The 17,729-nt window shown below is 33.5% G+C and overlaps 1 protein-coding gene across 8 annotated transcripts; it reads left to right on the top strand.

Annotated features, from left to right (window-relative positions):
- Nucleotides 1–1,137: 1,137 nt before the first annotated feature.
- On the top strand, nt 1,138–11,011 carry LOC135599155 (uncharacterized). Of its 8 annotated transcripts, none has more exons than XM_065093942.1 (12): nt 1,138–2,045; nt 2,704–2,778; nt 2,857–2,903; nt 7,020–7,114; nt 7,187–7,246; nt 7,357–7,430; nt 7,519–7,572; nt 8,155–8,256; nt 8,340–9,044; nt 9,357–9,491; nt 9,981–10,088; nt 10,604–11,011. In XM_065093942.1, exons 7-12 carry the CDS (start codon nt 7,546–7,548, stop codon nt 10,751–10,753), a joined length of 1,227 nt encoding a protein of 408 aa, XP_064950014.1. In that variant the 5' UTR covers nt 1,138–2,045; nt 2,704–2,778; nt 2,857–2,903; nt 7,020–7,114; nt 7,187–7,246; nt 7,357–7,430; nt 7,519–7,545; the 3' UTR covers nt 10,754–11,011. The 8 variants fall into 8 exon arrangements, with proteins under 8 accessions (XP_064950014.1, XP_064950019.1, XP_064950017.1 ...); XM_065093947.1 differs by lacking the exon at nt 7,187–7,246 and adding an exon at nt 5,965–6,107 and having other exon boundaries at nt 7,268–7,430; XM_065093945.1 differs by adding an exon at nt 5,965–6,107 and having other exon boundaries at nt 7,224–7,430.
- Nucleotides 11,012–17,729: the final 6,718 nt, after the last annotated feature.

Raw genomic sequence — 17,729 nt, 5'->3', positions numbered from 1 at the left:
ATGTATGTATTGGAATGAAATCCTACAGAAACAAAATGTCTAATTAGTTTATGTCAACTAATCTAGACAAAAGTAAATAAATAATGGGTCGGACGGATAGTTTACATATATGATTCAAGTTTCAAAAATTCTATATATTCTTGCAAAACTCTTAGGATATGCCGAAATAAAAGTTGCAATTGATCACAACAAGAAAAAAGATATAACTTAATTCCTCGATGGTGTGACAAAATTTGAACATTTTTTTTGTATTACAATATATGTCTCTTTAACTCAAGTCCATGATAGTGTAATCAATTTAATTGTCTTCTTTTATATAAATTATTATCTGAAAGAGTCTTCCCATATTTTCTTAATTTCTGATTTTTTTATTTTAGTACACTTGTTAATGGAGCTATCTCTTGATCTTCCAAGGCATTCTCTCATTAAGATATTAGGACAAGCTACCCAGTTGATATATGGATCTGAAAATTGAATAAAAGTTACATAAAGATTGCATCTTTCATGAAACAAATAGGATAAATATTTATATAGTTGGGTTTCCTTACCACAAATGGAGTACCAATAGACTAGATTAATTAAAAATGTTCTCACCTTGAACGTTAGGCAGGAGGCAAGGTTAGGAGGAACAAATTTAAATGGACATATTTATCTTATATAAGTATTTGTTAGACGTAAATAAATTTTTGCTTAGTTGTAAACAAGATGAAACATGTTCAATCTAGTAGAGTTATTATGTTGATGTGAATGCCTCAATCGAGAACTTCATTTTCTCTAGGATTTTCTGCATTGGAAGTCGTTGTGTCATAGGTTAGTGATATGTTCAGAGATGGCTATGCTTAATTTCCCCCTTTCTCCACCAAAATCACAGCCATAGAGAAAACAAACTTTCTTATGTTTTTATGTGTTGGCAAAAAAATGTTTCTCATTGTTAGGTTTAAAAAAACGAGTAGTGCCATGATTCAAAGGCCTCTTTGTTGTCTAATTAGACAGAAGTATATTTATTTTTTGGATCTACAATTGTCACTTTTAAATTCCTTCTAGGTGTTTCAATTTTGATCTTTCTCAAAGAAAATTAGTTTCTTTACTTGATTTCTTGTTATGAGTACCAATGTTTCTAACACCGCCAATGTCGGTCCCAAGCCCGAATGAAAAAGGTGGAGGGTTGCTTAAGGCCATAAAAAGCCAGTGTTGAAAACATGTTAGTACTCATAAGCATGATCCTAAATGTTTCATGGTAAGACTAGTCTGTCTGGTAGCGGGCGGTTCGCGTACTGGTATGTCGTCGGATCGGTACGTATCGCCCGTACCGGGTGGTACCAATCTAAATTGGTTGGACCAAGATTGACAATCCTTGGAACATGATGAGATAAACTACTCCACTCTATTTGACTTTGTGAACTAAAATTTGATGGTTAATTTTTTTTTTTAACTTTTTATTGGCAGCTGCAATGACATATATGAATCTCCAATTGAATTGTGAGAGACACGATGGCTATGCAGGTCCATTTCTCAAAGGATTTGGACTGCCATTTACAAGGACAAGTCTCCACATTGTTAGTTACAGATGCTCTTTTGTTTCTTCTTTGCATTTTGTTCTGTAATATTTTGTGTCAAACATTGAAATAATTATAGATGATGTGTTCCATATTACTTAATAGAAATTCTTTTGCTTTTTGGCTTTCCACGTGTTCAAAAGTGTTCTTTCTTAGTTTAGAGGATTCCACAATAAGTTTATGAAGAAACTAATGTTAATTAAATTATTTTTTCATGCATATTATGTGAATGGATATGGTTTCTTATCAAATCAATTTACAACCTGATTTGGCAATTTTGTACTTGAATAGTTGGGTCTGTCTTCAATATTTGATGAAATTGTTAAAACTGAAGTAACCAGGCACATGCAACCTACTGATTACTTGAGCTTGTTTGGGGAAGAATTCAAATGAACTGAAGATTATTGGGATGCTTCTTATTTGAATGTCTTGGATATATCTGCAGCGGAAGAAGGCAGTCCTCATGTCTTATTTGGATGTGCTTCACAAGTATGTTCTAAATGATCACCTACCCTATAATGTTTTTTAAACTAATTATCCTATTTTTTTCCTATTGGAATAACTTTTAGCCACCAGGAGTCTGCTTCTGTAACTAAATTGTCGAGTGTTTACATTCTTTTATAATGAATAAATAGCCTCTCTTGTTCTGCAAATTGGCTAACAGTAATTCAAATTTTTGGTCCCTATTACCACTTATACAAGCACTGCTTCCAGGTGAAAGGTCTCTGTTTTAAGTTAAAACTTTTAACACCTTTTACTAGTTTATATATTAATTAATTTGGATGGATTCTGATTTCCTTTCATTTGATGGCACGTCTTCCTCCAATTAGCCTCCTAAATCAAGTTGATGATAGTTTTTTCTTGTGGAAACATCCTTCTGTCCAGCATGCTCTCTCTCAGGTTCAGCAGTGATGCATCTGGGTGATATACGTTACATGCATTTGTATTCTTATCAAAAGTCTCAACAATTCATATTAATCTGTTGTTGCAGATAATAATAATTTCATCGTCATCTTCTTAATGCTTGTGCGGGCTATCTGTCTTCATTCTTATCATCTCGTGTTTGTTGGTTTCATACCAAGTTTAATTATGAATAGACAACTTACTTTTTGGCTTTCTAAGTAAGCATTTATTTTTCAATCTTCAGGCAAAAGCAGCATGTGTATTGATTGATTTATGCTTTGGACCATTATCACCATGGATATATACAATTACTGCAAAGGTTTCATCTTTTCTCATAATAAGTCTACATATTAAGTCAACAACTTGTATTTTTGTAACTGCATCGACTCTTTTTCAGGTTGATCTTGCAATTGAACTTCCGGAGGACCTCTTGGTGTTATTCAAGTAATTCCATCATTCTTCTTGTTTTTATTACTGTTATGAAGGTTTAATTCTTTATTATAATGAATGCTCGTTTGATTGGTTGGTTGGTTATGAAGTCATGGATACAAGTGCAAGATATTGATATGATGGATATGGGCATGTATCAATGTATAATGTTTACTATTTAATGTGCCAAAATTTGGTATTTATTTAATGTTAGAATAGGTAGATGTATATAAATCATGATTCATCATAATTAACCTATTCATCATGAAAATATATAAATAATTTTTGGTGAATTATCTAACATAAGCAATTAAAACTATCTATGTTTGATGAGTACTTGATCATTTCTTGGTGCAGATCTGACCTTTTTTGTGGTCAATACATTGTGATTTATTGTGGATGATCAAATTATCAATCATTAATTTTCTCGTGAAATAATCTTCTCATTTTGAGAAAAATGTTATTTGATTTGAACATCATAGTCCTAGCATAACAAAGACAATGAAGTTCAAAGGTAATTTGTTCTGCTGTGGTATAATATTTGATGATGATTGTTCAGATGACAATTAGTTTTACTATTTGATGATGTATGATAATATTTCAAGTTTGCCAGCAGTGGTTGATGATTGTCGAACTATGTCATGCTAGTATAATACTAGCATGGTGTTTGGTTTTATACCAAGGATGTCCTTGAACACACAATCAAGCACAAGGCTTGTTCCAGCCATATGTTTAAACCGTGCTGATCGGCATGTATTGTACTGACATGTCCATCCTGATGAACTAAAAAAACACTTTCTATGACCTATCATAGATGTTATTTTGTGATCCATCTATTACCTTATTGTGAAGATTCCAACAATATCAGTCATTTGTACACTTGAATAAAACCTTGATCTCTTGAATTTGATCATGATCATGATAGCAGTTATTGTGAAACTGAAAATTTTGTCTGTTGGATTGTAGTTTTCCGTTTTTTCTAGAGTGCCAATAAAGAACCTACTGTTTGAGTGTTCTGGTGATACAACTATGACACAGCCTTGTACAGAGTTCTTTGGAGTGTTGTGCTCAACTCTTATGGGACTTTTATGGACCAATATAACTACTGTTGTGGCTTGGAAAGCTATATATTTCTTAATAGGTAGCAGATTATTTTTTACATGTTTCTTAGATACCAATATACACTTAAAATATACACTTTAAATCCTGTGAATGCAAGTCCTTTAGTTCTAGTTACTGTCATTTAGTACTTTTTAGTTCATGAACCCTGTATGTGACATCCATCTTTCATCTGTGTGTGCTCAAGAAATTATGAATTTCATCACAATGCCCCAGTTATTATCCAATTTCACTAACAGTTATGTCCAGGATACATCTTGACTCTATGATTTCGCAGACCTGATTTTATCAAGATTACAAAATAGGATAATAAGTTGTATCACATATTATAATTTATAGACTGGCCAAGGACCTTGCATTTGATTAGGTACTAAGATCTTACTGATACTTATTGCATTATGATCTTCATTTTTTACTGATTTCATCAGGCTTTTTTGGATATGCACAATTGGTAAAAAAAAAATCAGTTGGGTCCTGATGCGATACCTTGTTTCTGTGGCATGTATCTAGCAACAGGTTTTAGTATGAAAATGTCTCTTTGTGAGTTCCACACATTGCAGCTACCAACATGCATGTGACAGCTCTCTTGCACACTTTCACTATGTTGTTTCTAAGACTAATGAAGTTTTAGTTCCTGATTGTTTTTAAGGTACAATAAAATATTTTCTTTATGGAACCATATATTCTAACTTCTAAGAACCTACAATGGAATATTTTTAGTGTCACATTTTCTGCAGGCACATTTGACGAAAAGAGCATTTCCTGTTATTTACTTATGGTGGATCATGTTTCTTATGTAGGATAAGATTTTTTTCATGCAGCTTTTATGCATGAAACAATAAGGATCCTACCTGTGAATTTGGAATTAGCTATGGTTGGTTTATTCAAATCCTGCAAGTCCTTTAGTTCTAGTCATTATCATTTAGTACTTTTTAGTTCATGAACCCTGTATGTGACATCCATCTTTCATCTGTGTGTGCTCAAGAAATTATGAATTTCATCACAATGCCTCAGTTATTATCCAATTTCACTAACAGTTATGTCCAGGATACATCTTGACTCTATGATTTCGTAGACCTGATTTTATCAAGATTACAAAATAGGATAATAAGTTGTATCACATATTATAATTTATAGACTGGCCAAGGACCTTGCATTTGATTAGGTACTAAGATCTTACTGATACTTATTGCATTATGATCTTAATTGTTTACTGATTTCATCAGGCTTTTTTTGGATATGCACAATTGGTCAAAAATAAATCAGTTGGGTCCTGATGCAATACCTTGTTTCTGTGGCATGTATCTAGCAACAGGTTTTAGTATGAAAATGTCTCTTTGTGAGTTCCACACATTGCAGCTACCAACATGCATGTGACAGCTCTCTTGCACACTTTCACTATGTTGTTTCTAAGACTAATGAAGTTTTAGCTCCTGATTGTTTTTAAGGTACAATAAAATATTTTCTTTATGGAACCATATATTCTAACTTCTAAGAACCTACAATGGAATATTTTTAGTGTCACATTTTCTGCAGGCACATTTGACGAAAAGAGCATTTCCTGTTATTTACTTATGGTGGATCATGTTTCTTATGTAGGATAAGATTTTTTTCATGCAGCTTTTATGCGTGAAACAATAAGGATCCTACCTGTGAATTTGGAATTAGCTATGGTTGGTTTATTCAAATCCTGCAAGTCCTTTAGTTCTAGTCATTATCATTTAGTACTTTTTAGTTCATGAACCCTATATGTGACATCCATCTTTCATCTGTGTGTGCTCAAGAAACTGTGAATTTTGTCACAATGCCCCAGTTATTATCCAAATTCTATCCACTTCCTCCTGAATAAAAATTCAAGAAAAGGAAAAAAAAATCTTGATATACTTCCGTATGACAGATTATGCACTTATTTTCATGCTTTATGTTTGGTTGACTTTGTTCATAATGTCCCTACCAGGTGTTTTCATAATCTGCTAGTCATGCTTATGTTGCTTTGAAGCAAGGTATACAATTTGAATGGTACCGCTCGATACGGGTGGTACGTACCAGTCCGATAGGTTATCGGTATGCGGATTGTCCGTTACCGCCCGGCACAGCTCGGTAATGGTCGATTTCGACCCTTTCTCATGTTTTTAAACCCTTCTTCTCTCCTATTTCACTCCATTTTATTCTCACTCTCTTTTTTTTTCTCATATTTGTGTTATCCTAAACTCCATTACACCTAAATTAGGCGTACCGCTTGGTATGCCATACCGTACCATACCGAACCAACCTCGAAACACCGGTATGATATGGTATTTCAATCCTTGCTTTGAAATATATCTTGCTGGCCTTGTCTGGGCATATGGATGATGTTTGCTGATCTATATAGCAAGTCTGGTGGTGGCTTTGTTAGCCTGCAAGTTCTTGTTAATTAAAAGAAGGATTTTCTATATTGTTCATTATCTTCAATTTCCTGTTAGTGATTAAGTTCTTAAGATCAAGGTTCGTAATACCGTATCGGACCGGTGTTTCGACCTGGGCTCGGTACTGGTACGGTACGGTATACCGAGCGGTACACCCAGGTGTGCCGAGTACTGTAGCACTGCTACAGTGCTAAGGTGCACTACTACAGTCCACTTGGACCGGTACGTACCGCCCGTACCGGGCGGTACAGTTCGGTACTGCAGACCATGCTTAAGATATGCTGTTCCATTGAGATCATTAATGTTTTAGAAAATTGGCCTGAATACTTGAATCTACATGTGATTAAGATAGGGATGTATTATAAAGAGTTATATGTGGCTCTTTACTCTATTCAGAATGTTTTGAATGGGTGAATTTTATTTATTATATTGAAAGGCTATAGTCAATGTCATTTCAATGTTTTGGTAGATTGGTTCGCACTGTACACTAAGCTGATAACAGTAATTTATAATGAAATTTCTCTTCTATGTTAGACTACATGTGTTATTTATTGGTTGATATATGAAATTTTCTTTTGTCGACTATTGTTGTTACTTTGTGTTGCAGGATTGGATGATGATGTTAAAGTAATAGCCACAACTGTTGGATTGCACCGTCTGATCTCGTTAAATTTTTATCCGTTTCTTCAAAAATATGTTCAGGTAAACAAGGATTTTTTTGCTTATATGTATTTTAACTTGAAACCATACTTATTTGTATTTATTTTTTTTTAGCCTCATCAACGTGATGTCACCGATTTGCTTGCTGCAGCTGTCCAGGCCTGCCATGATATGGTTGTGCTTTTTTTACTGTAGATTTTCTAAGCATTCATAGTCAAGGCATGCTGTTCCCAGTTCTGTTCTTCAGATAGAAGAACTCATCGAAGCTGTTTTTATTTGAATAGTACCTCCTGATGTGGTTGAACCCTTATTTAAACAAATTGTGAATCAATTTGTGCATGATCGTTCTCGCACAGAGGTACTGCTGAAAATGATATTACTTTCAGTCATGTTCATCTGTTAATAGTTGAACTGTTGATCATGGACTTTCTTATTTGTCTTGTCAGGCCATTGCTGTTGGGCTGAATGTTGTGATGGAGATCTGTATCAGGATGCCTTTGGTATTGCTTTACATTTAGTCAATTATTTGTTCAAGTTTGTTTGCGACAGGTTTATTCTTTGCATCATCTTGTATGAGATGCATCACAATTCCATGGTTCATGCCTACTTAATATATCATCTTGTCACTTTAGCATGATCTCGTCACATTAGCAGTTTAGCCAGACTCCATCTGAGATACAAGATGTTGACAGTATGATGAACTTTTATAACGTGCCTTCAGATTTTCTAGGAAGTTGAATCTGTGAAAGAACTATACTTGTTATGGAATTCTAATTTTTTTTCGTCTATACATTGTCACAAAAAAGTACTCAATGTGGATTTGGGTCCGTTGAATGTTTACTTACTCAAATTCTAAATGCAATTATCTTAATAATTATGTTTTTTGTTTTTCAAAATTTTACCCATCTTCATATTAATTAACTGTAATCTTGTTTTTTTTTATTTTTTTTGCTTCAATTTGAGAAATAATAAAATTATTTGAGAAGGATAGTGCACCACTTGAAATAGATATGTACCTGTAAAAGCTTGTAAATGTCTACAAGAAACTAGTTGTCTAACTGTCACATTTTGGTTGTTTACAGTTAATGAATGAAGATCTGCTTCAAGACTTGGTCTTGTACAAAAAATCACATGAGAAGGCAGTTTCTTCAGCAGCTCGCTCCTTGATAACTTTATTCAGAGAGGTTGGAATATGTATTTCAGTCTAACAATTTTTGTTTCAGACGTATAGCTTGTGATTGTTATTCTGAGCTTTATTTGTTTTCAGATATGCCCTTCTTTATTGGTCAAAAAGGACCGTGGCCGTCCGGTCAATCCCAAAGCAAGGCCAAAAGCATATGGAGAAGTTAGTATAGCTACTGATGTGCCTGACATAGAGTTGCTGGAACACGTTGATAACTCGATGACTGACAGTTCTGATGCTGAGGCTTCTGCATCAGATTTGGATGATGAGTATGACAGTGATGCTGAGACAGAGAAAGAGGATGATTCTTTGGAAGATGAAGAAGAGGATGATGAGGTTTCAGATGAAAAAAATGAAGAAGATTTAGGTAACAGTGATAACATTGATGGGGAGGAAGATGATGGTGATGATCTTGATGATGATATTGATGAGAATGCTGCCTATGATGAATATGATAGTGATACTAAAGAAGATGTGGATCTTAGTGATGATAATATGGATATCTCCAGTGAGCTAGATGCATCAAGGAAAAAGTCTTCTAATGACATCTGCAATGATGATGACCTCAGTAATCATGAATGCGCTTGTGATGACAACGATGAAATAAAGGAAGAGAAGGCCAAATCAAAGAAGAGGAAGTTTGCGGATTATGTTGGACAACTGAATACTTCAGAATCAAGTCTTCGCACCCTTAAAAGACTAACAATGGCCAAGATGTCACAGAAAGCATCAGATGAAACAGATGGAATTCTTTCTAATGAAGATTTTCAACGTATAAAAGAGTTGAAGGTGTGTTCACCGGAAACTTAGTGCTCCTTTTCATCTTAATTATGTGAAATAGATTCAGTAAAATTCTGACACTGTTCATTGAACTTTGTTACTCATACGCTCATGTTATCTGATATGAAGTTATAGTAACATCTGCATAAGCTAGTGTTTCTGAGAAATTTGGATCTTCAACTTCTTTAGTGTTCTGATTATTTTTTAATGTTCGATGAAATAATGGATCTTATATTCTTGATTACATTTTTAATCACCAAAATTCACTCACTATGTGGGCACCTTATAAGCTTTGCCTTTTTTCTTTTTTGAATCTCATAGGCAAAGAAAGAAGCAAAGCTGGTTATGGCTCAGCAAGGTCTTTTGAGAAAGGGTATAGACTCGAAAGTCTCATCTTTCAAAATTCCCTCTTCTGAGCAATTAAGTATAAAGCCAGTGGATCCTGCTATGCTAGAGGTGAGCTCTCATCCTTTCTCTTGGTATGAATGTTTTTCTTTTTCTTTTCCCTATTTGGTAATTATGTGACTATGTAAGGTTGATAAACTCCTTTTGTAATGTTCCAACTATATGTAAAATTGATGAACTCATTTAATAATGTACCAATTGATCCGATTTTAGCTCTCACATATATTATCATTCTGTAATGCAAATTTCTGGTGTTGTATATGTTGTTCAAGGCATTGATTCTTTTGAGATCACTGGTCCATGCTTTTGATCTCTGGATGGAAGCATATCTGCACGAGAGCTTGTATGAGTATTTTTAAAAGTACATGATGAATAGCTAGATGTTGATGTACTGCTAGCTTTTTTTTTTAATGTACTGGTAGCTATTCTTACTTTGGATTACATTTCCTTTACTTTAAATTATGATTTTATGTCATAAGCTTGTGAGTTGTTCTAAGTTGAACTAATTCTCTTTATCATCAACGAACTATTGTTCTTTAGGTCCACATTAAAAGAAAGCTTAGCAAGGAGGAACGACTGGCCCTAGTAAGAGCTGGGAGGGAGGATAGAGGAAAGTATCAGGCCAGAACTGCTGTGAAACAAAAAAAGGTTATCCTGTATTGGATTTACGACATGTTACGTGACAATTTTTTGTTTTTAGTGCAGATTAAAATATAGTGACATTCCTATATTTTATGATACACATCTTGCCTATGTTCCTTTAAAGCTCGCAATTGGTTTCCTTAAGTACTTTTGGTTTGCTTTTTCAAAAGCTGTTATTTTAACATCCTGCGCTTTAGTCTTCAGAGCATCTGGTACACTTCTGATCTGCATTTCAAGTAAGGTGATAATCTTCTTTAATTATCCCCCAAGTGGAATGTAGATCCTGTTCTTCTCCGTCTCCTTTTGCTTTTCCTATGTTGGTTGGCAGTCTGCAAAATTTTAACACAATGGAAAGGATCGCCTGCCACCCCCCATCTCCCTGCTGCAAATCAAAGCTTCCTCTCTGCCTCCTTTTGCTTTTCCTTCCCCTTCATTAGTCATTCTCTTCTCAGTGTCTACATTAACCAGGCACCTTGTTTTGGAATGAATAGACTGATTGCTTATCTGCGATTTGTTGACAGACGGGTGGTCTAAGCAGTCGCCAAAAGGAACATAAAAAGAAGATGCCTCTTTCTGCCAAAAGAGCAAAAGTAGCTCGCTCTAGGCAGGAGAAAAAACAGCGGCAAAGGCGGTCAGGCAAGCAGTTCCAGGGAAGGAAAGCATGGAAGTGACAAAATTTCATAGCTTCCTAAAATTTCATGGCTTCGTAAAGTGACAAGATTTCGTAAAATTTTGACCCCATGCAGTTTCTTCCATTAGAAAATTTCATTTCAAAAGTTATGATTTCTGCTTAGAATTTTGATTTATTTTCTTCTGTTGTGTAAGTCTTTAGCTGATTTCAGATGAGCTATATGTAAATCAAAGCTGCCTTTTGTCTTGAATGCTGTTGCAAGGAAATAGAGCAACAGATTTTATTGATTGTGTTTCAATGCATCCATTCATGTGCGACAGATTTCCCAGAAGAGTTCGTCAATCTTTCACGGTTGCATGTACAAGTCACATTATTATTAAAATACAAGATTAAAAACAATAATTATTTGCATGTTGTATTTATTATTATGAATTCTATTGCAGGATATATGCCTCTTCAGATATTAAGATCCTCTTCCAGTTAACATTTATTTAAAAAACTCAATTTGAGGTAAAAAGTACTGATTTAGATTTAAACTTTTTTAAAATTCTTGTCATATCTATCTGTCTATCTATCAATTTGAAGTTAAATGTCCCTAATCACAAGGGCATATGTATGGTTTCAAGTTCTGCACGGGCTTATCTGTTAAATACAAATTCAAAATAATTGAAATGTGCAAGTTAGTAAATTTTTTGCTTCCGTTTGAAGAAACATGCAAGTTGGTAATTGTTCTCTCATTTTGTCATTGTCAATAAGAAGGAAAGAATACAATATTGTAATTCTTTTTCCTTTACATCAATTCCTATATCATGATAAAAGATAAAGTAGCAATCTTTTTTCAATATGAAAAATTCAAATAAGATATCATTTTAGAAAATGATAGTTGATTTTCACATCGTTTCATAAAAAAAATCATGAGTATTGCATGAATCATTCTAAATCATAAATATTTCAAATAATGATAGCATTAAAATATCAAATTACATTACATCCTATCATGCATGATCATAATTTTTCTTTTGTGTGTATCAACATAATATCATGAGTATTTCATGCATAATTGTATATCGTCGCATAAAGAATATCAAGAAAAATTAATTGGGTGATGAGATGTACAAATCATAATTACAAAGGAGTCATATAAAGATCATGACATGAAAGATATTAATATGAAAGATCAATTCGTGAATGATTAATCTTGATAAATTTCCTTTTTAGTAAATAACGAATAGAATCATAGGAGGACAATTTGTGAAAAGAATAATCATGATTCATTTGGATGAATGTTTTCTTAAAAGATTGAATCATACGAGAATCAAGAAAATTATTTCATATAAAAGACATCTCAAAGTCGTAAACATCGATAAATGATTCGATTGGATATATCATCTTATTATTAAAATGAATCATATTAAAAGAAATCCAAAATCATCATCAAAATCACTTTTCGGATAATTCAATGAAAGCAACGTAGATAGATTCCTATAAGATTATAAATAGCTCAAGTTCTTTTAGTATCAAATTTTATGATTGATTTTACGTAAGTCTTCCATACAAAAATGCATCATCATTTAAAATCGAAAAACAATATGGATATAATCAAGATACACATTATTGCTTCTTAAAACATATATAGGATTAATCTTATTAAATATATAAGCAATAGATTTAAATCTAACATTTTGTTTCTTTGTCATAAAATATGTAATTGTTATGATCAATATTTTTTTTAACAATTTATATATAATTTTTCTAAACTAATTTAAAAACAGCTGATGAAATGCTTCAAGTAATTTCAAAATTAGGTAAATACATTTCGGGTGAGTTACATAGCTCATTGTGAAAGGTCACCTCATCTTTATTGGTTTGCTCCTCATATTCGGATGTGCTCAATTCGTCCTTGAGTGCTTCTTTTTTCTTTGACAACTTCTTCTTTAGTTTTATATACTCATCTTTATAGTATCCTGTCTTCTTACGTTCATAGCAAGTAGTTGTATTCTTTTTAAGTTTATTTTTATTCTTTGATTCTTGTTTCATTAACTTTTTAAGCTTTATTGCTAAGAGTTCAAAGTTATCATCACTTGAGTTCTGAGTGTCAAATCCTTCTTGTTCTTTGGAAGGTTGTTCTTATGCTTATTATGTGCTTTATATGTTATTTCATAGGTCATCAAAGACTCAATAAGTTCTTCAATCGGAAAATGGTTCAAGTTTTTTTATTCTTGTATTGTTATTACTTTTGAATCCCAATTTTTAGAAAGAGATCATAAAACTTTATTAATAAGTTCAAATTTTAAAAAATATTTACCAAAAGCTTTTAAATTATTGATGATATCCGTAAAACGAGTGGACATATCAATAATAGTTTCGCTTAGCTTCATACAAAATAATTTGAAATCATGCATCAAAAGATTAATTTTCGAATCTTTAACTCTATTAATGCCTTCATGTGTAATTTCAAGTGTGTGTCAAATGTCATGCACAGTTTTGCAAATGGAAATATGATTAAACTCGTTTTTATCCAAAGCACAAAACAAAACATTCATAGCTTTTACATTTAAAGAAAATATTTTTTTCTCAAAGTCATTCCATTCATTCAAAGGTTTAGAGGGGGTTTGAAAGCCAAGTTCAATGATATTCCATAAATCAAAGTTTAAAGAAAGTAAGAAAACTCTCATTTGAGTTTTTCAATATGTGTAGTCCGTCCCATTGAACATAAGAGGACGAATGATAGAGTGACCCTCTTGAAAGCCGAAAAGAGTCATTTATCTTGGGTGTTAAACCAAATGAGGAAAAACATGACTTTGATACCAACTGTTAGGATCGAGTTGACACTAAGAGGGGGGTGGGGGGGGGGGTGAATTAGTGCAATGATAAAAGTCATGTCGGTTCTAAAAATCTATCATTTCGATAAAAATCGATATCAAAAAGATGAGTTTAACTTGATAGCTCATTTATAAGCGTAGTGAATGTAGTAACAAGTAAGGCAATTTGCAGTAAAGGTAAATAGCAAGAATAGAAATGTAAACCAAGTTTTATAGTGGTTTGGTCATCATGACCTAGATCCACTCCCGATTCCTCTTCACTCGAGGCCACCAACTTCCACTACTGATCTTCTTTCAATGGGCAAAGATCAGCTATCTTTATAACTCGATTTTCCTTTTGACAGGTTCAGGAGAGAACCTTTACACCCCCATTAGCTCCTCTCTTAAACTTCACCAATACTTAGAGCTTGAGAGGAGTTCCCATAAGATTATAACAGTGTTTTTCTTTCTTTTTGCTCTTAATTCTTGTGTTTACTAAGCAGGGATGAGAGGGGTATTTATAGACCCCAAATGGATTCAAAGTTAGAGCCTAAAAGTGTCTCATCCTTGGTTTTTGGGGTAATAGCGATATCACCGCTTATGCTGGGCAGTACCACCGCTTATAATATTGACACTGGGTGGTACCATGCCTAGTCTAAAGGTACCACTACTTAACACAGGCTGGTAGATTGTGTCTGGGCATTACCACCGTTTAGTCTGGCGGTACCATCGCCTAGTCTGGTGGTACTATCGCTTGACATAGTCTTGGAGACTGTCTTGAAGACTGAGCCTTTGGAGGTGCCACCGCTTGACCCAACTGTTGGGTCTTGAGCTTTTCTATTGACCCAAAACAGTCTAATTCGGGCCTAGTTGGCTCCTATTTGAGTTGGCCTAATTATATTCTAAACCGACACAATTACTACTAAGACTACCTAATTATATTCTAAACCGACACAATTACTACTAAGACTACAATTAATTATATTTGAAATCATGCCTGGTGCTTTGCAGACATGACATTATGGTTTATGGTCATAAGTTAGTCAGTGAATTTATGTAAGAACATTAGAGCTTTCACAAGAATAAGGCCTTTATAGGTAAGTTGTGAAGTTTTATTTTCTTATCTCTCTGCCTTAGCCTCAAACAAGTATGATCAGATTATTCAAAAATAAACATGGCGATTACATCAAGAGCCTTTAGCTACTACAAAATCTCAAGGAAGTTTAAACATATATAAATGTATCCCTCTAGGCCATGGGATATTCATTATATTATTCAAGTCCATAGTACTCATTTGTTACATTAATCATGTAGGAAGAGTAGTGCCTACTAAATAACAAAAACACTCTACAGATTAGTGGGCTTCATTTATTGATTAGATTTTGACTGCTTGATTATGTTGAAAACTCATAATAATCAAGTAATATTTGAATCTTCAAGAATGAAGTACTCTGAAATGTCTATTTCTATTTGAATAAATTTTAGGATGTTGACTTAATTCAGCCTTGTACAATATAATGTCTTTTGATGGTTGCATGATATTTCATCTGTTAGTGATTATATACTTAGTATCATTCTTTTGGTTGACCTGCTTTAAGCTATAGGTTATTTGGAGCAAGTTAGATATGGCATTGGCAATGCTATGCAATGTCTGAAAACTTAATCATTGGTGAGACATTTGCTTAACAATCCAAACTTTGCTTGTTTGACACGTTTTGATGAAGCAAAGCTTTGGCAAGGTACAAAAGGGCCTGAGGTGAAGCATAGAATTTGGAAGCAAATCCCAAAACATCATGTTTACATTATGATCATTTTATTTAACTATGTGGCCTATTAAATTTACTAAATTTATTTGCAAGTTTCGTTGCATTGATATCTACAGCTATAATAATAAAACAATATATTATTGTAAATCTCTAATAAAAGCTACAACATACTCCTTAGAGTACTGAAAAAATGATCAAGATGACCAAACCAATCTCTATAAGCTAGAAGACTTAGAACAAAGAGCAAAATGTATTAACCATTTAGTACTATTGTTCTCCTCCCTAAACGCATAACAAAATACGCATGAAGTCTCAAAATAAAAATCCAAATACATTTTAAGCAATTTAATGAACTTCATAGAAGAGATTCTTCTTTGTTAATGAACTTAATAATCAACTTTGCATCATATTCAGCTATCAACTTAGGACCCTCTCTTCAATCGCAAGGTCAATCCCATATTTGATCATAATTTATTCAGGTTTTCAACATATGATTTTTGATAAATTGATAGTCTACCATCATATGTGTCCTTGCATTATTTATAAGAAGGAACCCTATTCCACCATAACCATCCAGCATGTTAAATGCACCATCTGAATTAAGCTGAAACCATCTATAATTGGGTTTGGACTAAGTTATAAGTAATTGATTGTTCCCCAAATATTCCTTAGACAGAATTGAGAAAGCTAATCCCTTAACTCCATTTGAAGGTGGCCTGGGCCTTCCAAATCAACCAAATGTCACAGGCAATCAAGACTCTCAATAATTAATAACTGATTTTAGTAAGGCTCTCCCCCTCTCTGGACCTCAAGTTTTTAATCATTCTTATGAGCAAAGGATATACCAAAATCTCTAGCCCACTCCATACCTACTCCATACTTCACAAGCAAATTTGCACTTCAAAAAATAAGTGATCCTGTATATCCATGCCTTCCCCGTACAATAGCGCACACAGTTTAAAATCACAAATACCAATCTTAGCTAATCTCTCGGTGGTAAGAAGCCTATGATGAAGCAATTTTTAACAAAATAATTAAATTCTAGGGAGGATAAGAACCTTCTATAGCCTCACCTAACACTCCTTACTCAAACCAGTGTTACTAGAGCAACCTCTTAAATACCTATAAGCAAATTTAGTTAATAGTTGCGCCTTCCATACCCTCCTATCATCATAGAGGCTAAGGAAATACTAATCCTTATAACTGAAGGTCCACCCACTAACCCAAATAAGGATAGTATTTTACATGTATCCCATGATTAATTATTAACCAAACCAACATTTATTGTACCACCACCAAAAATGGTATAGGATGGGTGATATATACTTGTCCAGATGTGAGCCAATATGCGGACTATCCCATTTTTAGCGATTTAGTTAACTTAATAAAAAATCAAAGATATAGTGGAGATCCTATCCAAATTAATGTTAAAAAAAAGAGATTATGACTTACGAATGCGAGCTCTCTTCTCCTTTAAGATATTGTCATCTAGCTATTGCTGCTTTTGTCACTATTATCGTCATGCTTCATTGTTGCATAAGAGGTCACTAACTCGCCATCATAAATGCGAGCCCTCTTCTTGTGTAAGATGTTACTGCCTTACTGTTGCTACTTCATCACTGTTCTCACTACAACTTCGACATTAAGTAAGATATTGTTGTTGTTACTTTTGCCACTTCGATGATATTATTGCTTCACCAGTACTACTAATGTTGTAGCTTCCCAAGTACACTACTACTATTCTTTTTCTCCTCATCATCTTTCTTCTTCTTCCTTCTTCTTTCACCACTTCTTCCCTCTTTCTTCCTTCCTCCTTCCTTCTCTGTTTCGATATCGCCCCTTCCACTTCTCTCTCTTTTTCTTTCTCGCCAAACCCCCAGTATACACCACCAGCATACCATGTGTTAATATACTAATATAGATTGATATATACCATTCGAAATGGGTTTAATACCTTAAAAGACAAACCCTAAATCAAAGTAGAAATTATAACATTTTCAAAGTTGAAATCCATATTTATAAATGTTAGCTTCAATAAAAGAGGGACATCAAATAATCAGTTATCATGCATCACATTAATAAAAATACTATCACCGATGAAAAAAGATAAACCCTCATGGAGAAAATGTAGAGAAAAAGACTCCAACAACAATTAACAAGAGAAGAATTAACATGCTTCTAAGGGGAAATAATGTCATTTAACAGTAATAACTTTGACCTAAAGATGGACTCCTAATTTAACACTATGGAAACTCTTTTTCACTTGAAGAGCAAGACTAGTAGTGGTCAAATGAATGCACTAACCACCATATTGTTTGGGGAGAGTAATAATATCCTAGGAAATTAGATAAAGCCATTAGTATTATTAAAGTTCTACTATAAGAAATCCTTAATATAATATTCTGAAATACTTTCTTAAGCATCAAGACATTTAAAACATGAAAAAGGG

The sequence above is a fragment of the Musa acuminata genome, chromosome BXJ2-1, assembly GCF_036884655.1.
Source record: "Musa acuminata AAA Group cultivar baxijiao chromosome BXJ2-1, Cavendish_Baxijiao_AAA, whole genome shotgun sequence".
In the NCBI taxonomy this organism is placed as follows: domain Eukaryota; kingdom Viridiplantae; phylum Streptophyta; class Magnoliopsida; order Zingiberales; family Musaceae; genus Musa; species Musa acuminata.
The sequence above is the reverse complement of the archived record's forward strand: the minus strand, read 5'-3'. Positions and strand labels throughout refer to the sequence as shown.

Coding starts and splice junctions, on each gene's coding strand:
- LOC135599155 (XM_065093946.1), top strand. CDS start 7,546: ATGGAGATCTGTATCAGGATGCCTTTG. Junction 9,492..9,980: donor TGGATCCTGCTATGCTAGAG/GTGAGCTCTCAT, acceptor ATTGTTCTTTAG/GTCCACATTAAAAGAAAGCT. Junction 10,089..10,603: donor CTGCTGTGAAACAAAAAAAG/GTTATCCTGTAT, acceptor ATTTGTTGACAG/ACGGGTGGTCTAAGCAGTCG.